At 33.4% G+C, this 25,255-nt stretch overlaps 3 protein-coding genes across 5 annotated transcripts; all 3 read right to left on the bottom strand.

The window, feature by feature from the left end:
- Window positions 1-241: 241 nt before the first annotated feature.
- On the bottom strand, window positions 242-6,318 carry LOC122316484 (thioredoxin domain-containing protein PLP3B-like). 2 transcript variants are annotated; one of them, XM_043133038.1, is made up of 10 exons: window positions 6,051-6,318; window positions 4,767-4,817; window positions 3,010-3,133; window positions 2,009-2,083; window positions 1,872-1,919; window positions 1,620-1,762; window positions 1,412-1,484; window positions 1,177-1,238; window positions 742-839; window positions 242-665 (listed from the first exon to the last, which is right to left on the bottom strand). In XM_043133038.1, exons 3-10 carry the CDS (start codon window positions 3,091-3,093, stop codon window positions 556-558), a joined length of 693 nt encoding a protein of 230 aa, XP_042988972.1. In that variant the 5' UTR covers window positions 3,094-3,133; window positions 4,767-4,817; window positions 6,051-6,318; the 3' UTR covers window positions 242-555. The 2 variants fall into 2 exon arrangements, with proteins under 2 accessions (XP_042988972.1, XP_042988971.1); XM_043133037.1 differs by having other exon boundaries at window positions 3,010-3,119; window positions 6,051-6,317.
- A 2,217-nt stretch (window positions 6,319-8,535) lies between these two features.
- On the bottom strand, window positions 8,536-10,344 carry LOC122316483 (AAA-ATPase At2g18193-like). Its single transcript, XM_043133036.1, has 2 exons — window positions 9,286-10,344; window positions 8,536-9,180 (listed from the first exon to the last, which is right to left on the bottom strand). The coding sequence occupies exons 1-2, from the start codon at window positions 10,258-10,260 to the stop codon at window positions 8,632-8,634; spliced, it is 1,524 nt and encodes a 507-aa protein (XP_042988970.1). The 5' UTR covers window positions 10,261-10,344; the 3' UTR covers window positions 8,536-8,631.
- Window positions 10,345-16,171: 5,827 nt separating this feature from the next.
- On the bottom strand, window positions 16,172-19,550 carry LOC122316081 (AAA-ATPase At3g50940-like). 2 transcript variants are annotated; one of them, XM_043132601.1, is made up of 2 exons: window positions 18,437-19,550; window positions 16,172-16,971 (listed from the first exon to the last, which is right to left on the bottom strand). In XM_043132601.1, exons 1-2 carry the CDS (start codon window positions 19,409-19,411, stop codon window positions 16,453-16,455), a joined length of 1,494 nt encoding a protein of 497 aa, XP_042988535.1. In that variant the 5' UTR covers window positions 19,412-19,550; the 3' UTR covers window positions 16,172-16,452. The 2 variants fall into 2 exon arrangements, with proteins under 2 accessions (XP_042988535.1, XP_042988536.1); XM_043132602.1 differs by having other exon boundaries at window positions 16,172-16,962.
- Between the last annotated feature and the right edge of the window lie 5,705 nt (window positions 19,551-25,255).

The following is a 25,255-nucleotide window of genomic DNA, read 5'->3' as shown; positions in this document are numbered from 1 at the left end:
CAAGTGGAGTTTACTCCATCGATGTCATGCTAGAAATGAGTAATTATCTCTCGAGCCTATATTACATATCTGCATGGCCAAGCCTAACTTCCTATGGTTAAAATTAGGTCTCGTTTGGATATACAAACTATCCAATCTCATATAATCATTACTTTTTCAAAATTTTCAAAATACAATACAATAAGTGGAGTTTTCAAAATACAATAATATTCAACATTTTCAAATCCTAAAACAAAAATAATATTCGAAAAGTATATCTTAATAATATTTTATTCAACTTTCATCTCATCTCATCTATATAATCAAACAAGACCTAAACCTTTTAATAACCTTCAATTACTTCCATGAATCCTTGGTGTCCCATAAACACTCGGCACACCGATAGAAATTCCCTGATTTAGTATTTAGTAATCAGAATCCAAAAAAGAAGCCGTTGGTATAAATCCAAATTAATTATAAGTGAATTTAACAACACAAGCACTCGTTTAAAACCCTCCCCTACCCCAAATGACCTAAAATGAGAATCCATGTAGACAAAGTGCAATTCTTCCATTTTCAGTCGGAATCAGAATCAGGATTCATTGAGGATCTCACTGCCCTGCACATATTTTCATGATTTCCATCGTCTTCTTCATCTTCATCTTCTTTCTTCTCACTAAGAATACCTGTAATAACGATAGTTGAGACTCTTGTCATGCGCTAAAACAAAAAAAAAGCAAAACATGCCAGACAAGCATTTACCTTTCTTTATTAGTAGCACTTCCATTGTCTTTGTTGTGAAATCGTCTTTTCCTCCCAGATCTTGAAATCCAACCAGCCTATCAACTGCGATTCCTTTCCTGAGTAAAAATTGAGACAAGAATGTCTTGATGCATAAGCTTGAACCTAGATCTGAAGGTCATATAAGTTCTCATATAGGCATATCAGCACTGCCAACTTTAGGCTAACAATCATTGTGGTATCATCATCTGGGCTAAGCTCCAGGAAAAAAAACACCTCTTATTGTTTTCAAGAAATAAACTAAAAGACGTCCAGAATCATACAGAGATCTATTTTTAGAATTCCAACTTCTTTTGACTTATCCTGTCATTCAAAATTACCAAATCGGACAGTACTGACATGCCTCTAGCATCTACAAGGAACAGAACATTTAAAAGACAACAGATATGCCCTCACCTGAACAATATAACACAAGGCAAAGTCTTGACTCCTAGTTTCGCAATGAAGAAGGGTGCATTCTGCATTTCATTTCAGTAATGTATCTAAGTATGCATCTTGATTTCTTTATGAGGTAAGACTTTTGCAAAAATTGAATCTTCAAATTCCAATATTGGGATAAGTATACTCAAAAGGGAAAACACCAAAAAAGTTCTTTCTTGCAACATATTTACACAAACTAATGTATACAGACCTCTGCATCCAGCTTGACGAACTTTGTACCAATGTGCCTTGGTGCTAGGGACTTCAAATGCTTATCCATTATCCTACACAGATCCATTTGGTATGAACACATGAACTTTTCAATTCATATATTTAGGTACATGATTGTGTGCATCTATTTTGGGAGAGGGGAGGGAGACAGAGAGAGAGAGAATATAAGATTAAACTAAATGTTTTACTTGCAGCGATAGAACTCCTGATGATAGAAATGACAAATCACTTTTTCACTACTGGTAACTTCACCCAAGAAATCCCCCTCAGTAATCTCCCTGTATTCTCCATGCCCTTGCCTTTTTAATGCTTCCCGCTTCTCAGCTTCTTTCTATTCAAATGAATCCCATCATAAATACTTACTAATTACAGTATACTTCCGCCAAATCAATTTATCAAAGTAAATCCAAGAAAATTTAGAAAAACATCAAAACTCTAACCTTGAGAGCTGCAATCCTATCTGCATGCAATTTTTCCAGCTCCGGATCCTAATATAACTCGATGCAAGTACACCTCATAAATAGAAACAAGTGCATTAAATACCAGATGGATTAAATAGAAGCACTATCAAACTTACATCCATCAACTCATCAAGGTCGACCTCCTGGTTGAAAGAACTTGATGCTTGTGGCTTCCCTTGAGCAAGCAACTCCTATAAGATATGAGATCACATTAGACAACAAACAACAATCAACATACCATTCAATGTGGCTTGCAATCTAATGCAATTAAACAATATATTTTTAATCAGTTGCTCAAAAAGCATACCTGCTTTCATGCAACCCGGGAGGAAAGTAATAAAACCTAGCAAAGCCATCATTTACTGTCATCTAAGCTAACTACTACTCAGCCCACTTCAACTGAAAGAGAGTAATAGTAAAGCGGAAATTTGCATAATCCCAAAAACAAAAACTTTATACTCGGCTGGGAAATAAACAGGCTTAATTTACATGGGGGTAGAATATCAACGATGGTCTCAGATCATTATTTAACATATTTTTTGATGATAAGTAACTCTAGAAACCGTGCAAACACAACATGTCTTTTGCCCGATTAAACATTGGACAAATATAATGCACCACCACAACACAAATCAGGTAAATCATCGGCTTCACTAATGGAACGTGACTCCTAAAAATTGATTGAATTTAAGGGTTTGAACCTTACACCTGGAAGGAGCATACCTCCACTTGAGCCAATCCCTAGGGGTTCAATGCTTAACATATTGACAGAAAGATATCTGATGCTTGAACTAATTCAATGGAATGCCTTAAAGCTTCACCAGAGGAGATGGCTGTACCAGAATTGAAAAGGTAATTGCACGCTACAATAGCTGTTGAGATCGTTGTTTGTTAAGAAAATTGTTATATATAAACCATAAAAACTAGGAAGTGTTAATCACATTTCTTTACTTGTGAAAACCACAAAAACACATCATTGGAACATAGCATACTAACATAAAATTAAATAATAAAAAGAAGGGTATGGTTGATAAACTTCAACCTCAAAATTCAATTTAAAGATGACAGAATGGATTATAAATGATATGGGAGATAAAGAAATAATCAAGAGAAAAACCTTCTGATAATCACGAGCAGCAGCTGCCATCACATTTCCAAATGCTAAGTTAGACAAAGTTGATCTCACTGAATCCGGATCCATCTGTTTCCTCTCTCCTTTCTCTAGATCTGAAAGGTTTAAACTATATTGTATTGCTTTCAAATGAAACTTGTAACATAAAAAAATAAAAAATAAAATCCAAGAACATTTTAAAGGTGCAAAGATAGGAAATTTACTAATTAATCTGTTCCATAAAATATTTGATCAGCAAATTCTCTTGCAATGTTCAAGGGAAGTCGTGCATAATGATTTACATATACTTAGGATTTTATTATATCATTCAGAGACTCCAAACCCAAGTGAAATTGTGTTTCCCGCAATGTTCACTCGAGTCAAGTCAAGCTAAAGTCAAACTAACTTTATGTTTAGTTGTTCGATGGTGAGCTGTTTTGACATAGTAAAAGTTAAAATTTGAAGATTCTTGTCAACTATAAATTTGTAGATAACTGAGTTAGCTTTCCAACGCTACCAGAATCATCTCAACCCAATGTCAGATAAAAAAAAAGATGCAAATCTCTACCTGTTTAATTATATCAATTTCATAGCCATTTTATTGCTAGAATTTGTTCCTAGATTCTTATCAAAATAGTATTAATATTTATCTTACGTGGTAGTGATAGAAAAGTTCACATAACAGAAACAAAAATTAAGGCCGAGAAGTAAGAGGTAAATTGTATATTACAACAAACTAGATTTAGGGAAGATCATTGTCAAAATTGTGTCAATAATCTAGTTAAAATAATGAAACTATAGGAAACAATTAGGAAATAACAAACTCTACACAATTGATTAATTATGACTCAATGAACATCTATCTATTTTTGTGAAGTGGTCCCACACCATTGATGGGTCCTTACTTGCCTTCCTTTTGGAAGGGAGACTGGTGTTACTATTACTAGATAAGTTAAAGTTTGAAGCTAAAGGAGTAATAATCTCAACGTCTCTTAAATTTGTAGGAGTGTCACTTCTGAAGCAATCCATGATATGAACTAACATATAATTATCATATAAAAACATGAGAAAACATAAAAATTCAGCAACACTACCAATAAGAATTCAACAAATAGATAGGACATGTGCATGCATTATCTAAGATTATATGCCTAGAACCCAGCAAAACAAATACATAACAGTTTAAACTTTACACATATTTATCCCTAAATTGGTGAATGTATGATTTTTCAACCAAATGTGGGAAATGAACTAAAAGATATCATGGTTTTGGTTTGTCCAAGATAGAAACACGGGGCTCAAAAGAAACTTGCACCAGTTGTTAACTGCCTCTCATACTTCTTTTTTGTCAAAAGAAACTGTCTCTCATACTTATTTCCAATTAGGACTTCTGCTATTCCAAATTTTGTAATGTTATTCATAGAGAATTTAGTGAGATTTGATCTTATAATTACATGCAAATATTTATGACTGCATACTGTTTTGTAAAGGTGTCAAGATTTCTATCTTCATCTTCTTGATTGGAGAAAATTTGTTTCTAACATAAGAGCAGCAATGCAAACACTTAAAATATGAGTCACTGCTATGTATATCATTCAATCAAGTCATTTTAGAAATGCCCATGTTTTTTTCTGAGTTAATACTTCTTAAAAAATTCACATAATGAAAAAGTTCATCTAGTTAGATTCATCACACAAAACTTTAAGAAACATTAAGGACAATTATAATGGCAAGAAATAAAACTTGGCATGTCAGGAACATACTAGAGTTTCGCTGATAGCCTTGTGAATTAGATCCTTCAGTACGGCATGGACCTGGAACCATAATAAAACATAAATGAGTCATCAAGACAGGACAAGATGTTAAGACCATAATCTCTGACTTCACAAATTAAAAATTAGGAAGGGAACTGGTTTCTATTTTTGGTATTTTTGGACACCTGCAACTGTTCTTGGTTTTATACCCAGCATCAGTGACAAACTTTCAGAGGGACTTTAATTTGAAGGGGTTAAATTCTATCTCAAAAAATGGATAAAACTAAGAATTTCATAGCAGGGCCAGTACCCTTAGACTGTCTTGCCCTTTCTCCCTTTTACGTGCCTTTATACTTGCAAAATCCAACAAATTTATACCAGCATTCATACTTACAGCATCCAACGAATAAAGCAATTTTGCAGTCTTAACAAGTTGTAGGGATATGATTATAATAATTCAAAGAGCACAATGATTCGGGTCTGAGGCCTTTAGTAATTGGTTTGCCTCTTCTCAAGAGCTTTAATAAATACAAATCAGTTTTAATTGATGGTGACTTGAATTAGAATTGCCATATTCACTGCATGTCTCTTTTGTTCTGATCCTCCTAACAATTGTAACTTCAGCTTTCAAGTGTATGAGAGATATAACTATTAAGACCACTTTTTCTCCACAACACCTTGTGGCCCTAATTCCGGTCTCACTTCAAAACATGATGCTGAAATACCAACTCTATGCTGACAGGTACTGATGCAAAATATAAATAAGAACTGCAAGGACAACTAAAAAAATACTAACTTGTTGTATAGGATATAAAAATTGGGATTTGGTTTCATGTAAGCACATGAGCTTTAATAATTTAATTATTTTCTATAACATTTGGATATCAATTGGGTTCGATCTACTTATCTCCAACTCTGCCAACACTATAAACAAATCTTAAATCTGGTCTAATTTGAATCAGATTTGGATGTTTTGCCTGACCCAATTGACTAAAGCCAAACTTTTACTTCAGGCCCAGTTGCAATATTGGTCACAAGGAAATCATTGGGGAAAACTTAAAACAGGTCAAATTGGGACAAAAAGGGCATAATGTGGCATAATGCACTGTGATTATGTAATTATATTGTTATTAATTGTATTAATAATTGAGCAGCGTGGTCTAGAAATGACAAGCACTGCAGTCCATTTTGTGTTCTGCTCAAAATGGGATTAATGGAAAACCGATTTCATCTGGTCTGTTTCGGCTTTTGAAAATGAACTCAACCCACAATGCACCGAGAGAAGTAGCTTACCGTGGACGGTGGATGGATCTGGACCGCTATGGTGAGCTGCGAAGGAACGACTGCTTGGTGAGCTTCGAAGGAACGGCTGCTCGGTGGGCTGGAGAAGTCGGCACTCGACACACAATACTCAGTTGCTTGGAGGCGCGATCGAGTAGAGAGAGAGACTCGGTTCCCTGCAAGCGTGATCGCGATGAGAGAGAGACTCTCTGATAGAGAGAGAGAGAGAGAGAGAGAGAGAGAGAGAGTTTGGAACGGAGATAAGCCCGGACGGGCTGCTCTTTCGCCCGTTAAACAGCGGGTTGGATGGTTTCAAACCCGGTGTTTAGTTGAACCCGCATTTAACGGGTGGTACGGACGGGTCGGCCCATAACTTTTTTTATAATAACATTATGGAAAAATCTATTTATCATCCTCACACTTCACACACCACACTTATTTTAATTTTTTTTTCATTTTTTCTATAATAAATATGTAGTGTGTGGATGATAAATAAAATAATTTAATTAGTTTAATAAGAATAAAATAAAATAAAAAATAAAAAAAATAAAAAATAATATTTTAATATATAAAGTGTGTGGTGTAGGATGATGTGTAGCATTTCTCATTATGTTATTCATCTTCCTCTCATCATTTCAATAATAATATATAATTAAAAATTATTTATTATATTTAACTTATAAACATATCTTCAAATACTACATTATGAGATGAGGATGATAAAAAATAAATGATGAATATATTTTTTCTATATTTTTTTAAGAGGCTTATCTGCCATACATGGTATGTGATTGCTGCTAGCTCGGTTTGTTTCTCTTGATTTGTATCTGAAGATCTCTACATGAATTATATCGCCACGAGCTCGTGGGAATCCACCCAAAACCGTTTAAGGGCTTGTTTGGATTTAGGAAAGAGATAAAATAATTTTTATCTATGAGCACCCTTATTGAGTTTTGACAATGTCATAAGATAGATGTTCTAATGTTAGCATGTTGTCTATGTCTATGATTGATATGATCTAAAGAGATATTACTAGAAAGCGGTTGGACTAAAGTTGAGTGACATGCGAGTGAAGGAAAGAATATTCGACAATGCATCCTCAGTTGGTCAAACTTTAGCGCTACATGTGATAGTAACAAAACTTATGAATACATCACAATGACTTAAAAGTGATCAAGCATTATTCTAATTTTTTTTAGAGCACAAGAGGGACCAGATATGTGTGATTACATGCGAGCAAATGAGTCTAGATTATACAAGACACTTTAAAGATGTCACTATAATGGTCTTCTTTAGAAAAGATTTGAAATAGTGATCCCATGTTATTTTTTCTTTTTTTGAGTGTACTCGATAGTCACACGAACTATTTGTTAATATTAACGAGATTGAGAATATAGTGAAAAATCAAAGGGGCGCCCATATGGGCATCTGTATCCACATTCATCTCTCAGGCCAATAACGCCTAACATTATGGCCAGGTGTTATGCCTGGGATGATGGCACCGAAGGCTGGCCTTTGAGGTCAGTCGTATGTTATCAAAATAAAACCTCTTTTATTAAGAGCTTTTTTCACTCTCTCTCTCCTATGGTAAGACAGGAGTAATATCACCATCTCTCCATAAACTTTATTCTCTCTTTAAAAAGGCATGTAGGTTGTGGGTGTTTGAGTGTGTCTATGGTTCATCTATGTGGCATGCTCAACCATTGCGTGGGGGCAGGATTTGGTACACTTGATTCACCTGTATAGTTCTTGAGCTCCAACGGATTCTATTTTGAGTCCCAAACAAATTTAAGTTAGCTTGTGTTAAATAGATTAATTAGCGAATAGATTAACACAAATCCTATCCAATTGTTTATTTAATCTCATTTAATTTACTTTTCAATTCTCTGAAATATATATATATATATATATATCTATATATATAAGTGACTTAGGGATGAAAATTGACCACTGTTCACGGGCCAAAACTTTTTCTTAAAATAGAAATCGGATGAAGAGGTAATTTTATCTAAAAGTTAAATTTATTTACTAAAATTACGGGATTTCGTGGGTTCAGGCATACTGCTGCAGATGCTCTCGTATGAAAACCACCATTGTCCATTATGCTCAAGGGCGGTGCTTCTCTGCCACTCAGAATGTACAGTTTATTTTGACCGTATGCATATTTTTTTTTAGATTTTTTAATATATTTAAAAAATAAAAAAATATATAAATACACTTAAAATCATTTCTTTAATTATTAAATAAAAATAAAAAAAAAAATTTATGACCAGCGGTCACTTTGAAGGACATAAGGAGAGGGCACAAGCATTTTCCCATGCTAAATGCAAACTATCGCCATGTAGGATAATAATTACCAAAATCAAACAAGCTAGTTTTTCTAAAAGTTGTAGGGAAATTATTATTATAAAATTATAAAAATAAAGAGTTACCAATTAAAATGATTTAGTTTTATAAGTTAAATATATCTTTTAAAAAAAATTATCAAACCACATTGTTTCTTAAAATCATATCTTAAAATATCTTTTTATTGACAAAATATTTCTCTCTTTCTTTTATTTTTTTATTCAAGAAATAGATGGCCGAAATACACTCACATTTCATACTGGTGGAATGAATATAATCCCCGGCCTCTTGCTGCTCTTTCAAATATTCCACCTCTTCCCCTGATTTTGTTCCTAACGAACCCATTCACATTACAATTAGTTTTCAACCTCTTTGCCTCATGATCTTCTTCACTCTTGTTAGTCCGCACATCATCTTTAATCTCCTCGCTTTCATCCTTTTTGCGTTTGAGGAAACTCACAAGCTCTTGGAAAGCAACATTGGCATCATCGCTCTTCATTAACTCTTCGGCAACCTCGGCTGGGGTCACCTGCGTGCTGTCTATCAGGCCTTCGATCTCTGCGTACAGGTGGTGGCAGTCGCGGCGGTGAGCGCCGTCACCGAGGTAGTTAGAGGCCAAGAGCTTGAACCCACGGCTGGTGCAGTATGACATGTTGATGTGCATGTCCATCCGGCCGGGACGGAACAAGGCTGGGTCGAGCCGGTCCTTGTGGTTGGTCGTGAACACGATGATTCGCTCGTCCCCACAGCTCGACCACAGACCATCAATGAAGTTTAGTAGACCCGATAATGTCAACTGCAACATACAAGCATAAAACAAAGAAACCGAAAGTCAATTTTTATCTAAGATTAAGATTAATGAATTATGGACAGAAAATGTAAGAAAAGGATAGGAATTTACCTTGGTCTGAGAAGGTTCATGGTGGGCATCCTGATTTTTCCAACCCTGCATTTCCACGCTGCAATCTATATCTTCAATGACCAGAATAGACCTATTGGTGATGGACAACAAGACCCCTCTCAGATCGGAATCGGAGTAAATGCTGGTTAGCTCCAAATCATAGATGTCAAACTTGAGGTAATTAGCCATGGCAGCGATCAAGCTCGATTTGCCAGTACCAGGAGGGCCGTACAACAAATACCCTCTCTTCCAAGCCTTTCCCACCCTTTTGTAAAACTCCTTCCCCCTCAAGAACCTGTCCAAGTCGTCAATTATGGCCTTTTTGAGCTCGGGATCCATGGCCAGGGTGTCGAATGTGGCCGGATGCTCCAGATTGATCGACCCCCACATGCCCCGGCCCCCTCCTTCCTCGTCGCCAAATGGGCACTCACGGTTGTAAAGCTTCACTACCCTGTCCTCCTCTTTAATGGCTTTGGCTCTGAGCAGAACATGAGGGAGGTAAGAGTCGAACACCTTGTCTTTGAATTTTTTGTTGAAGATCAGCTCGAACCAACGCTGCTCGTTGGAGTACGGGTTCTTGGGTTCGATGCAGACAAACCGCCATCTGAGCTGGATGTTCTCGAACCTATCCAGGATCTCCTCGCCCTTCGTGATGGCGACGCTGAGGTTCTTTTGGCGTTGGGTTTTGCCGACGAGGAGGCGCTCGTTGGAGGGGCTGATCTTGGTGCCGAGGTAGACCTCGGCGGCATCGTAGACCTGGTTCCGGGCCATACCGCAGCGCTCGTCAATGACGAGGGTGAGAGTAGAGGAGAGAGGGGTGAAGAGAGAGCGCACGGCGGAGAAGAGGTAGGAGCGGAGCTGGTGCGGGACGAGCTCGTTGGCCATGGAGCGGACTAGCATCATGGAGGCGGCGAAGGAAGCATAGGCGGAGAACAATGTGGAGGCTGTGGGGGGTATATCTTTGAGAGAGAACATCGTACAGAACTAGACTCAGAGCTTGGAGAATTCAGCAATGGATGCTACGAACAGTCGCACAAAATTGTTTATTAATAGAAAGAACACAAAATTCTAATATTTTTGCATACTCAGCATTCTATTAATAGGATTGATTACGTATCAAAAATAATTTATATAATCAATCTTATCAGTTAAATTATTATTAATTAGTCTCGTTTACTTAACTAAAATTAAAAATTTTATCTGATTTTAATTTATTATTATAATTTTTTTAAATTTTTATATAAAATATAATAAATAATTTAATTTTTTTTAATTTTAATATAAAATTAATATTAAAAAATTATATTATAATAATATTTTATTCGTTATTATTCAAAATATCTTATCTCATTTTATCTTATATGTCCAATGAGTTATTTTAACCTTCTATCTCACTAAGATATAATTTTGTTATTAAATATTAAATTATTTATTCTTATCTAATTATTATATAATTTTTAAAATTTTTATATAAAATATTATAAATAATTCAATTTTTTTAAATTTTAAAATAAAATTAATATTAAAAATTATATTATAATAATATTTTATTTAATTTTTAATAAATCATCTCATCTCAACCCCTCATCTTTCAAGCCTAATCTTCTGTTAGCCCTTTGAGACGTTGGATAAGTATTAAAAGGACAGGATCCTATACATCAAGCACCAAATTCTATTCCGTGCATCCAAAAGAGTTCGGATAAGTTTGGATAATTCGAGGTGATATCATATGATTATAAATAGAAAAAAATAATAATAAAATATTAAATAATAATAAATAAATATATAAATAATAATTATAAAAGTAATGAAATCATTCCACTATCTAACTACAGCCTTATAAGACAGACGCAAAATGTTAAATGTGGGGGGACCTCATAAGATCCTTATCATTTGCTTGTCATTGTTAATTTGTTGATTTGGATTAAGCCACAACCATGAATTCACAAATGATACGAGCTTGTGGTGGAAAATATGGTGGAGTTTGAATTCAGTCTCAAGAAAATATTATTATTTATTTAAAAATATTACTACTTTTAATTTATCCAATTGTTGTAAAGGATATCAATTTGGTGGAGTATGTGAACTCCACTAATACAAAAATTCATTTAAAATTTAGGCCCAATATTTGAATTTTTTAATTTTTGTAATTTGGATTTTAATTTTCATGAAGTTTGCAATTAGTACATCCGTCGATTTTTTGATAAAAAAATTAATGAAATTTATTTAGGGTTATAATCGAACAAAGCTGAGCCGGTCTTTGAGTTGCCAAACTCGGCTTGATTCAAAATATTCAAGCTCAAGTTCCAGATTTTTTTTTAATTTTTTGTTCGAATTCGACTCGATAAGTTTAACTCTCAATTCAAACTCGAGCTCAAATTCTTCTCACAAACAAATTCGAGTTCGAGCTCGAATTATTTATTTTTTTATTTTTTAAATAAGATTTAATAATTAATAAATTAAATAAATAAATAAAATATCTAATATTGAATTTATACAACTAATCAGTAGAACCCCTATTGAATTATAAAATTTTAAAAAATTTATAAATAATTAATATCTAACTAGTTGATATTTATCAAAAATAAAAAATATTATATGCGTATATATATTATTAATACATATACTTAATATGATAACATATATCTATTTTATATATGATTCTCATATACTAGTATATGAAATTATTAAATTTTAGTGACTAATTATAATAAAAATTATAAAATATATCTATGAAGTACATTTATTATATAGACATAAGTAATTAAATTACATATTATATATTTAATTATAAAAGTGATATATTTATATTTTTAACTAATACATATATATATGTATATATACATAGGTATATGTATATATTTATCAATATATGAATGATTTTTAATCGAGTCGATTCGAACATAAACGAGCGGGTCTTAACGAGTCTTAATCGAGTCGAGTCGAATTTTATTTGATATGTGTCATTTACAAATCGAGCAAGTATTTACTTTTACGAATGACTATTTTTTTTTTCATGAGTTAAGTTTAATTCGAGTTTAATCGAACAAGTACTGAACGGGTTATCAAACAGATTAGTTTATTTATAGTTCTAGATTTATGGACTAACATATGACATAAATATTCATATTAACCTGTCAAAGGCCGACACAAATATGCTTAATTGTGAGTTTTATGAACTTTACGCATCAATTTTATAAAAAATAAAAATTGAGAGACCTCGAATAGAAAAAATATAATAAAAAATATAAATATTAATTTTGCAATTAATCTTAAAAATTTTCATTTTCTATCATTTTAATTAGTGTAACAATTTTAAGTGATTTTATGTTTAATTAATACACTTCAACCGTATTATATTAATTGATGTGATTAATTACTTTTATAAGACGGGCGACGGGGCGAGTACATCATTCAGATTCGTTACCGATTACAGAGTAACATAACTCAGCTTGGACTCTAAGTTATGATGACTATGTGCCAGCTCGCTTTTTACGGGAAAGCCATTTCAATTTTTGTGGTATTCTTTATAGTAACGTTACGTACAGTTATTTTTGTATATTTTTTGTACACTTTACTGATATAATTAGCTGGATTAATTTTTTTTAATACATAATCAATCATATCACTAGAGTGCACAAAGAAATCTGCAAAAATGACCGCACATAAAATTTTCCTATTCTTTGTTTGGACAAGTCTCAAGACATACTTTTTGATTTTTTTATTTTTTTCGAAGCCTTGGGGTCAAGAAGGTACTTGAAAGAAGACTGACATGATATGTGATCTGACTCTTGGCGATTTGATATGTCTTTCTGGCGCAGAATAATTTTTGGAATTTGGTGGATATTTTCATCTAGACGATGTTACTTGCTCCTAATTTATACACTATTTATTTCTTGGATAATAAATATATTATTTTATATTTATATTCCTAATTATTTTCAAAAACATGTTTAAATAAATCACGTGGTACAATATCGTGATTGTGACTACTTGTGCCACGTCAAGATAACATTGTGAGACTTATAATAAGAGCATCTCAACCGGTGCAAGGGTACTTTTTCTCATAATTTAATAGAAAATTTAGAAATTTATTTAAAATCATCTCTACATTTAAATTTTTATTTTAAAAAATATTTGTAAAATGTATCATGATTTTTCATATTTAGAGAATTATTATACATCTTCAAATTATTTTTTATTAATATTTTATTTTAATTATTTACACTTTCTATTATATTTATCTGCTTCTAATCATCTACAATTTTTATTATACTTATATTTATTATAGTTTTAAATAATCATTTTAAAAATAATTTAAATAATTACAAAAATATCAAAAAATATTAATTATAAAAATATTATCATACCCACAAAAAATAATTTAAATTTTTTATTAAAATATTCACTAGAGTAATAATTCAAAATATAAGAAAAAATATTAATTAGTTAAATTTATAAATAGAAGTGAAAGAAAAAATAATAAAAAAATAAAAAAAATATTATTTTAATAGAATAAAGAAATGATAGGGAATGAGATGTATAAGATTTTTGAAAAATAAATAAAATTTAAGAAAAAATTTTAGAGAATATTATTTTTAATTAAATTATAAAAAATTTTATGAAAAACCAATGTAAATGCTGTAAGAATATTCTTTTATAAATTATTTTATCAAAATATCTCTAATTTAAAATATAATTATATAAAAGATTGTGTGTTTATGATTTCCTTAATTAAAAAAATATATATTTTTTGGATGTTTCTATCGCTACATCTGAGAGTTCCAGCTGACTTTGTATTTTTTTAAAAAGTTTTATATGTATTTTTAAATATATTTTTTAAAAAATTTATAAAATTATTAAAAAAATATTTATTTAATTATTAAGTAAAAAGTAGTAATAATATAAAAATAAAATAAAAGAATCCTAACAGGGGACCACCTGTGAAAAGATTAGCATTTTCTTTTTAAATTTTTATTTTATTTTATTTTATTTTTACCAGCCTAGATCAGCGGCTGAACACATATTACATTTAATGGGTATTTGCTGTTCCCAATTAGTCGTGCCGAGATTCTTGCCCGATATGATTGTACGTTACTTTAACTTTACGAATGGAAAGGTATCAAGTTGAATAATTAAAAAAGAATAGTTCTATTTTATCTCTTTATTTTCTTCTCTTTTATTTTGATTATTTATATATCTCATTTTTATTAAAAAAATAACTACTAATGTATTAATATTTTTTAAAAATGTTGAAAAAATATGAATAAAATAAATTAGAAAAATAAATTTTGATTAGAAGAAACATCCAACGGTCACTACTAGACAACAACTTAGCAGTACTCTTAAAAAAATGGTTTACCGCAAAATCAAAATTCTAATCATTATCTCTGCATAGCATACATAATTTTTTAATTTTTCTCTTACTAAATATGTACTATATAGATGATTAATAGAAGAATTTAATTAATTTATGAAAAATAAAATTAAAGAATTAAAAAATAAATAAAATAAATATGGTATATGATACTATGTAAAGATGATGAGTACAAAAATCCATTACAAAATCATTGAATATAGTACTGTCTTGTAAGATGAGGTCTCCATTTTTAAATATAGTAACATTGATTAATGTATGAATTTTGAAATTCGCAATTAGACACTTCTATTAATTTTTTGTTAGATAATTAATTAAAGAATTGCTACGTGTCAGTCTTCAATTAGTTGACACGGATACTCTAATGTGAGATTGATCTAGGTGCGTGATTGCAAGTTTCTTGAAAGAGAAAAACTTTAAATCGATGCTTTCAATAAATTTGAGTTATCAAAACCCAATAGCTAAGTGACACGTAAGGGTTGCAATTTTACAGCCAAGCTGGGTTACGGAGGATCAAATTAATTTCTCTTTTCAAAATCTTTCAAGACGAGTTATTTTTTGTGTTTCAGTTTCTCTAATCCCTAATTTTTTTCTCATCTCTAATTTGGAAAAAAGTATGATTTTGTTTCTTTAATCTCTAATGGGCACTTGTTGGATGATCATGAAAATAGAAAAGATCTTTTTCTTCCTTTCTTAAAGAATGAATTATTATTATTAACATTATCGTTACTACCTTGCCTATTGAATTTGGTCCTTCTTAAATTTTCTAATACTTCTTCATCTTGGCTTACTTTTAAAGTTTGATTACCAAAGATTATAAAAAAAAAAAAAAAAAAGTTTGATTACCAAAAGAAGGGGGATCTGTGTTTGATTGACAGGAAAAAGAGAGAAAATGACAGAGAAAATAAAAGAAAAACAAAACAGTTTACTTGCCTTTCTTGGGGAAAATATTTTCCCCCAAAACTTATCCCTTTTTGCACCAATAATTTGTGCCATGACCCATGAGTGGAAGGTTTTAACTTCAAACTACTTTCCTGCTTGCTATTCTTGAAAACGAAAGCATTACAAGTTAAAAAATGATTTTCATTTCTTGATAGAGAGTTTATGGTAAATATTCGATAAATATTAATAATGAATACAACGGAAGCGAACGGAAGCGAAAGTGATCTTAAAACAATTGAAAATTAGCCAAAGAGGGGTTTCGTTTTGAGAGAGAGGGATGGGGGAGACCCTTTTGTCAAGAAAAGGGAATTCGAGAGAAAGCAGTGTTCGGAAGGGGAGAGATCGAATTCGAGAGACCCTTTCGTATAGTTTGATTCCCTGCTATACGTCCAAAGCCAACTCTTAAAAAACCGTTATGTGGTAGCTCTCTATTGACCTCCGAGAAAACCAATTTATAGGAGACACCGGTTTGAAACATTTCTCTAATTGAAATTTGAAAGTAATACATGAGCAAGATTTTGAATTGCAGAAAAGGAAAAATTCAGCTACTGATTTTAGAATTACACGTTAAAAATTCAGAGAAGATTTGTATTTAGATATGAAGCCAAGGCTTGGGATGGATCCACATGAGGCTCATAGAGATACTTCACAAACTCAACTCAAGTATATGACTTGGAGTTCCTTAATTTTCTAGTCCTGTTCTGTTCGATAGGAAAATTAATCATATGGGCTTCTTCCATAACACCTTAGTTCTCTTAATTTAAACCCTAGAGAAGCCTTTAGTCGAGACATGAATCTAACGCCAGTCTATATATATATATATATAGATAGCTGGCATGCATGGCTGATTACAAACATTTTCTTCTTCTGATCATGCTCTTTGCTCTAGTGTTCCTCGTAGATTTTATTGGTTTGTTCACCAATTTCTGCCTTTTGGCCTTCTGAATTCCAGCATTTTTCTGATCTGCAGCAGCAGCATCATCATCCTCAGCATCATGATCGCCTTCTATGTTCTTCCGCTTGAGAAGCTTGATGAGTGCTTGGAGTGCAACATCAGCATTGTCACCCTTCATTAACTCTTCGGCAACCTGTGCAGGAGTTACATGTGTGTTTTCTAGGAAGCCTTCGATCTCTGAAAACAGGTAGTGGTGGCCGCGGATTCCCAGGTATGTGTTGGCCAGCTGCTTGAAGCCATGGGAGGTGCAGTAGGACATGTGAATGTGCATGTCCATGCGCCCAGGACGCAACAGTGCAGGATCTAACCTTTCTTTGTGGTTGGTGGTGAAAACGATGATTCTCTCATCTCCACAGCTTGACCATAACCCGTCTATGAAGTTTAGTAGTCCAGAGAGTGTCAACTGCACCAACTTAAACCCAAATTTTGAGTTTAGCATAATAAGTTGATCTGTTTTTTCTTCATTGTGGATGATGCCCAAATTAAATGAAATCAAATCCAACTCTCAAATTAAAGAGAAATACTATATAAAGTCATAGAATATGTAAACGACGCATAATCATTTTGAAAAAAAGTAATTCACTTTTAAAAAGTTAATTTTTTCATGTTGGTTTTGTATTTATTAATTTTTTTTCTAAAAGATTATGTATTATTTACATAATTTACTACTATAAATACCATTTTTTTCAAATTAAAAGACACCATTTTTCGAACAATCATTATCTGTTCTTTAAGCTGGGTGGCATTGGAAAAAGTCCAAGCCCTTCGGCCTCTGCAAAGTCGCCACTTGGGTGTATGAGAATGAAAGGCACGAAACCAAACTGGGCCTCTTTAAAAGCCTGAAAATGGTCAATCAAATTCTCTACAACAACACAATTGGGTTGAAACTCACTCCTTTCATAAAATTAGGCCGCGCGTGGAAAGTCCATGCAGTAAAAGTCTTTAGAGGTTCAAACAGAGGAAAGGTTTTTTTATTCTTTATTTAAAAAAAAAAAGAAAAAGAAAAAGAAGAAGAAGCTAAAAAACCTGAAGAATTGAGTCAATATAGGCTCTATTTGGATCATATTGTTGGATAGTGTCGGTTGGTAACCAAATATATATGAGAGGACAATTGTTTTTGAACCATTGTTCAACATAAATAGAAGGAAAAAAAAAGGTAAACCCTGTACGTGAAATAGACATGACCATGTTGAAAGATGGAATGGCTATCTACTATCTAGCTTTACACGAACGAAGATCCTTCTGTGGTACCCACAACGTACCACTCTTCAAATGACTTTCCTACCTAACATAAAATGTGTTCTGTATTTGGTGGTGGAGGTGGTGGTGACCATAAAATGGTCATAGAAAAGAAATGCATGTGCCTGTCTGGCGTGGCTTGACGATGAAAACAAATTATGATCGATGTTTTTAGCATGTCAAGTGGCCCCAGAGATGCATGCTAGCTAGTGCTCGTGGGGCAAGTGCTTTGTAACTGGTGTTCAGCTGAATTCATTAACAATTTAACCAGATACTGCTTTTTCAAGCCAATCAAATACTCATGTAATCAGAATTGTAATTCACCAAAATGCAAAGAGACAAATGATCAAAACATTAATTAACTTGCAGAGGCATTGGAAAAGGAGGAGGAGTAGTGCATGTGCAAAAAGTGCAACACATGAGGCTACCCAATACCCATTATTGTGAAAAAACAACTGTTAAAATCAGAATGGAAACGGACAAGAAGCCCAATATATTTAATTATGGTATGCACCATTCAGGAGCAAATTTTCCATTGGCAGACAGCAATTTCAGACTTTTCTTTTTACGTTGAATAGTAACTTTCAGAATCAGAATGCAAATAATGGGGAAAAAAAGAACTTCAAAATTGATCATACCTGTGCATCAGATTGCTTACGCCCATCTGCACGCCGACGATCTTGAAGCTCGATGCTGCAATCAATATCTTCAATCACAAGTATGGACCGATTTGCAGTAGACAGCAACAATTTTCTCAGGTCAGAATCCCGCAGTATATTTGCTAGTTGCAGATCATAGACGTCAAACCTCAGGTGATTAGCCATGGCTGCAATCAAGCTGGATTTTCCGGTGCCTGGAGGTCCATACAACAAGTACCCTCGTTTCCATGCCCTCCCTACTCTCTTATAAAACTCTTTCCTCTTCACAAACCTGTTTAGGTCCTCCATAACAGAATGTTTCAGTTCTGGGTCCATGGCTAGCGTCTCAAACGTAGCCGGGTGCTCCAGATTAATGGACTCCCACTTGACTCCATGAAAGTTGTAGGAACTATTCAGTGTGTACATCTTCAAGACCCTCTCCTCATCTTTAATGGCCTTAGCTCTCTCAAGGACAAACGGCACGTACGTGTTCAAGATCTGTTCCTTGTGTTTCTTGAGAAAACTCAGCTCAAAGAAGCGCTTTTCAGATCTCGGTTGAGAATCGTTGGGGTTGCTTTTTTCTGACTCGGCACAAACAAATCTCCATTTAAGCTCAACCCCATCGTAGAAATCAATCAGCCTCTCTCCCTTCTCGAGCCGGATCATAAGATTCTTCTCCTTGGGGCTTTTGCTGATCTTGAGCCTCTCGGTGTTGGGGCTGATCTTGGTGCAGAGGTAAACCTCTGCAGCATCGTAGACTTGGTTCCGGGACATGCCACAGTTCTCTTCGATGACTAGGGTAAGTCTAGGAGAATGAGGCTTGAAATAGTATCTGAGGGTGGAGAGAAGGAAGCCACGAACCGGTTGGGGAATGATTTCGTTGGCCATTGAGCGGACAAGCATCATTGAAGCGGCCATGGAAGCATAGGCTGAAAATAGCGATGATGGTGAAGGTATGTCTCTGGTGGGAAACATGATTGCAAAATTTTGAGCTCGCTCAACCAAGTTTGAGTATTGTTTCAAGGTTTCAAAAAAACCAAGTTAGAGCTCTAAAGGAGCTAGCTTGAGCTGTGGGAGTAGTAGTAGTACTGAAGTTGCAGTAGTGCTCCAAAACAACATGTATATATAAAGGTTTAATAATTATTTACTTTAATAACATGAGATGATCGACTCCGTTTCATATTTTTTTATTTTTTATTTATTTTTTTCTCTTCTTTTGGAGTCGTCGTCTTATTAAAATACTTTCCTAAAGGAAGGCCAACCGAGGAGCTTTAAAATCATAAACTAAAAGACGATACAAAAAGCTTCAGTGCCACGAATGATAAAAGGTACAAATGGCATAAAAAGTATGCTGGTTCAATGCATGTTACTTTTCCCCCAAGCCAATTGCGTGTCGAACCCGTTGTCCATCCCTCGAAGAAAAATATTTGAGTTCTCACAGAAATCAAAAGTATCACTCAAAGAGGGATAATGCTTTATCCACGTAATGTGGTCCCCGATTATATTTTTTAATTTTTTTAATATATATATTTTTATTTAATAATTAAAAAATATTTTTAAATGATATTATAATTTTTATTTATTTTTAAAAAATATTTAAATATATTAAAAAAATATATAAAAAATATAAAAAAAAAATTTATTTTACCTTTTCGGTGACATTTCTACGTGGACGTAGCAGCGTCCGAAGGAATTCCAGAGCAGTTGGGACACTTGAGCAGTACTGCTGCAGGCTGCGTGGCATGCATATAGGTAGGGTTGCAGCCAACTTGCTGATCATCAACTTTCGTATATTTTGAAAATACACATGTATCCATGCCATTTGCTAGCTACGTAGGTTAATTATCTTTCTTATAAGTGATAAAAAATTTTATTACGTACAAATAAAGCTACATATTAATTTATATATTAATATTAATTTTTTTTATATTTAAAATTTAAATTAATATTATTTTTAATAAAATTTATTTTTTGATCAATCATAATAAATTGATACACATATTAATATATAAATATATTTGCAATTAAACTTTCCCTTGATAAAAATGGAGGCCTAGGTATGTGGAAACTCCTTAGGGTTAGGGTATTGGCTGATCTTTTACCCTCGGAATGGAATTGCACCAAGATTCTTATATACAGCAGTACTTGTAGTATATAGATTATTAGTCAAACTAAATAATTTAAAATAATTGGAGATCTTTCTATAGACAATTCAGCTATTTCAATACCAGGGGCGGTGGGGTGTTGGAGAAGGTACCGTTGCGTATATGCACACAACAAGATCAATTGGTAATTACTCAAATATTTAAGCTCACCAGCAACTTATAATGGTATTTATAATGATCATTTGAGCCTTAAAATTACGTCTCTGTATGGACAAATATTGGTGATGAAAGCCATTACCTCACTAGTCGATGATTGTCACAATCAACATTACGTACGATTGTAATCACGGCCGTTTCAATTCCATGCACTTTGAAACTGGCAAATTGCAAGAAGGGAAAAAAGTTCCAGGTCGTAATTACTATTTTCAAAGATTACATCATGCATGATGAATGATCTCGTGTATAATTTGGTGGAATGTCTACCCCTTTCCATTATGATCATGATGATGATCATCAGCTGATAAAGTCGGCTATCATTTTGATAAAATACATATATAGCTCGACTCAACATTTTTAGCAAAGTCTGGCAATTCATGTACTTAATTGTGTCGTGTCCACGTTAATTTTATTTTATTTTTTTTTATAAAAAATAATACTATTTATCAAAAAAATATTACAGACATTTATCAAATCATATAGATTGAGAAAGAAAATCTGGAATGCAATCCCAACTCATCTAATATTTCAACAGTCCAAGAATGTCTATAGCTAGTAGATGGCCGGGCAACCTCATTTCCTATCCTACCAACATACTGGATTTTGTATTCACCGATCAAATATAATATTTTCCTTGTTATTGTCATCAAATTACCTTTGACAATAAAGCAGCTGCATTTTGAAACTCTTGTATCACCAAAAGGCAATCACTATCAATAATAAGCTTTTGAATCCCCATGTTAGCACATAGTTGAAGGCCTTTGAAAATGGTTAAGAGTTCAATGTCCTTTGGATTCGCAACTTCATTCTCTACCTTACTAGCAGCCATAACAATGTCTAATTTTTCATCTCTTAAAATAGCCTCAACACCTATTTTGTGTAGATTGCTAAGCATTGCCCCATCCATAATTAGTTTTAGAAAACCTATCGAGGGAGGTTTCATTCAACAATAATTTTTTGTCTTGCTGATTGGCATAGATTTAATATTAGTAAACATCTCATGTAAAGATAAGGCATGTTCAACTACCTATCTAGGTTTAATACGAATTTTATCATTCACTAGCTTATTTCTCATAAACTAGAAGCCCCATGCTATTAGGAAGAGTACAACCAATTTTTCATCTCTTCTAGTCTCTTTCACTTTCATAGTGACATTCATAACTGACAACTCTCTTCTCATCTCACCCATCATAGGCAGTAAAATACTAAACTACTCCAGTAGTTCTTTATGTTAGGGCAGTAAAATAATGCATGAGGTAAGTCTTCAACTCTTTTATTGCAAAAACAATATTTTTCTTCGATTGGGACATTCTTCTTGTAAAGATTAGATTGAGTGGGTAGGCCATCTTTACAAGCTCTTCATCCAAATACCTTAACTTTATGAGGGACTTTCATCTTCCATATAGCCTTTCATAGTGATTGATTTCGATCTGCTACTAGAGGAACACTCACCTGTATTGCATTTTAACTCTCTTCTAATTAACCTATATACACTTCTTACATTGAACTTTTCACTTTTTTCCTATGCTCATACCCATTTATATAGTTGTTCTTCAGGACAAATAAGAATCTTCAAAATGTTTGTGGCAACTTTTGGATTGAATATAATCTTCTCCACATTCCACCATCTCGAGTTATTATCAATAATGCTATCCATAGTTTTTTATTCGTTCTCTGCCCTTATAGCATTTCCATCCCTTTATAGCCTTGGATATCTTGGAACCCAATTTTCATACCATAATTTTGTAGTTTTCTCATCACCAATTCTCCACTTACATCCTTGAAGTAGCCATTTCTTTGCTGCCCATATTCATCTCCATGATTATGAAGGATATATTATGGAGACTAGAATAAAACAATACAAAAAAAAAAATTGCCTCTTGGGAAATATATTGCCTTCTAGATTATGTGGAGCATAGAGTTCTCTTTCTATAAGATTCTCAACCCCTATTTAGCTAATAAGGCCAGATTGAAAATATGCAAATCCTTAAAGCCTAAACAACCTCTAGACTTTGGTTCGTACATCTTCTCCCAATTGATCCAATGTATCTTCCTCTCATCCTTTCATTGACCCCACCACAGTTTTGGCATCATAGATTCCAATTCTTTGCATAAAGTACCAAGTAATAAGAAACAAGTCATTGAATCTGTGGGGAGAGAGAGAGAGAGAGAGAGAGAGAGAGAGAGAGAGAGAGAGAGAGAGAGAGAGAGAGAGAGAGAGAGAGAGAGAGAGAGAGCTACAACTTTTATAAGTATTTCCTTACCTCTTGAGATAGAAGTTGATCCCTCCCACTCTACAATTTGTGCCACATTTTATGTTTTATCTCCTAGAAAGCCCTTGTTTTGGATCGACCTACAATTGGAGGTAGGCCTAAATACTTCTCATACGTTGCGAACTAGTAACCCCACACAAATGCAAGATATCATCCTTCACTATAGCTGGCACATTCCTTGAGAAACTATAGATATTTTCTCTTTGTTAATCTTCTATCTTGATGCCTTTTCATATGTATTAAATAGCCTTTGAATAGTTATGTTTTCTTTAAGATCTGCTTTACAAAAGATCACACTATCATATGGAAAAAGCAAATGATTAATCTGAGGAACCCTTCTGCAAACTTTAACACCCATGAGCTTATGATCATTCTCTACCTTTTGTAATAAGGAAATCAATCCCTCAGTGCATATAAAAAACAAATAAGGGAAAATATGATTCCCTTGTCTCAACCCTCTATTTGGGACAATTGGCCCTTTTGGCTCTTGATCATTAATTAAAATGGAAAAAGTCACAGTATTCACACACTTCAAAATCATATTAATTAGCTTCTTCTCAAAACCCATAGTATTCATAATAGCATCTACGAAATCCCATTCAACATGATTGTAGGCTTTACTCATATTTAACTTAAGGGACATGTATCTTATTTTACCAACTTTCTTTTGCTTCATATAGTGGATCAATTCATATGCTACAATGACATTATCAATAATAAGTTGACCAGGCACAAAAACACTTCGAGAGTCAAAAATAATAGAGGGAAGAATTCTCTTCAGCCTATTAGCAATAACCTTTAAAATCAACTTATAAACACATTACACAAGCTAATTAGACGAAAGTCTACAATCTTCTCAATAACTTCCTTCTTTGAAATCAGTCTAATGAAAGTGTGATTTAATGCAATAGGAAACTCTCTAGTTTGTAAAAACTGTAAAATTGCTTCTCTAACTGATCTGCCAATGACATGCTAGAATTTTTGAAGAAAGATTGGGGCCATCCCATCTGGTCCAGGATAATTTAAAGGATTCATCTCTTTCCATGCATCGACCACCTCTTTCTCATTGTAGGGCTTTGATAATTCTTCATTCGTAGAAGCTGTCACCTTACCTACCAAATTTTGCAGAAAATTAATAGGACGTCTCTCTTTAGAAGCTGAGAACAAATCGTGAAAATAGCCCATTATGATACTATCTTTTGCCTCTCATTCCTGCCATTCACCATTTTCATCTTTTAACCTCTTTATACTTTTTCCTCTTCTCCTATGTGAAGCTTTCATATGAAAAAATCTTGAGTTTTGATCCTCTTCCTTTAGCCATAGTGCTTTTGATCTAAGCCTCCACCTGATCTTCTCTCTCTCCAGCCAAGTTTGAACATCTGCTCTTGTTGAGATTTGGGTCTCTCTATCACCAAAAGTGGTATCTCGTGCCTGTACATGTTGAAGTTTCTGTGTAGCCTTTCTTAACTGATGATGGGCCCTTCCAAATGTAGTACGATTCCACAATTCAAATCTTTGACTGCAATCAGTAATCATTGCCCTAACCACTTTCATATCATTCCTCCCTATACTTTGTCTCCATAAATTTTCTATAATCTTCTCACAACTTGTCTCCCCAATCCATATGGCTTTAAAACTAAACAGTTTCTATGTTGGCCTTTGTGTAGAACCCCCTTCTAATTCTAACCATTGGGAGATGATCAGAATAGGTCACAAAGCCATAAATAACACTTGCTTGTGGAAGGCAAGCACACCAATGTGAATTAGCTATAAATCTATCTAATCTATCACTGACGCAACTCTTCCTTTCTCTCCCATTGCACCAAGTGAATTTCGGCCCTCGATAACCTAAGTCCGTTAAAGCACAATCATTAACCATGTCTCTAAAATCACACATTTATTTCTCAGACCTATCCCTAGCACCCCATTTATCATTCTGATATAAGATTTCATTAAAATCTCAAAAGACCATCCATGACTCCTCTCTTCTACATAAAGAATGAATCAGTACTCATAAAAAGTATCTGTAATTAGTATCAGGGTGCCCATAAACCCCAATTAAATACTAACAAAAAACTTCCTTATTATTAGAAACTTCATCTTTAATACAAGTTTCAACAAGATTTTTAGAGTAACTAAGCATGGTAAGATTAACATCCTATTTCCATAATAAAGCAATTCCTCCACTTTTTCCTTCATAATTAACAACTAAAAAATTAATAAAG

This window comes from Carya illinoinensis, chromosome 7 (assembly GCF_018687715.1).
Source record: "Carya illinoinensis cultivar Pawnee chromosome 7, C.illinoinensisPawnee_v1, whole genome shotgun sequence".
NCBI classification, from domain to species: domain Eukaryota; kingdom Viridiplantae; phylum Streptophyta; class Magnoliopsida; order Fagales; family Juglandaceae; genus Carya; species Carya illinoinensis.
This window is presented reverse-complemented; position numbering and strand designations above follow the sequence as displayed.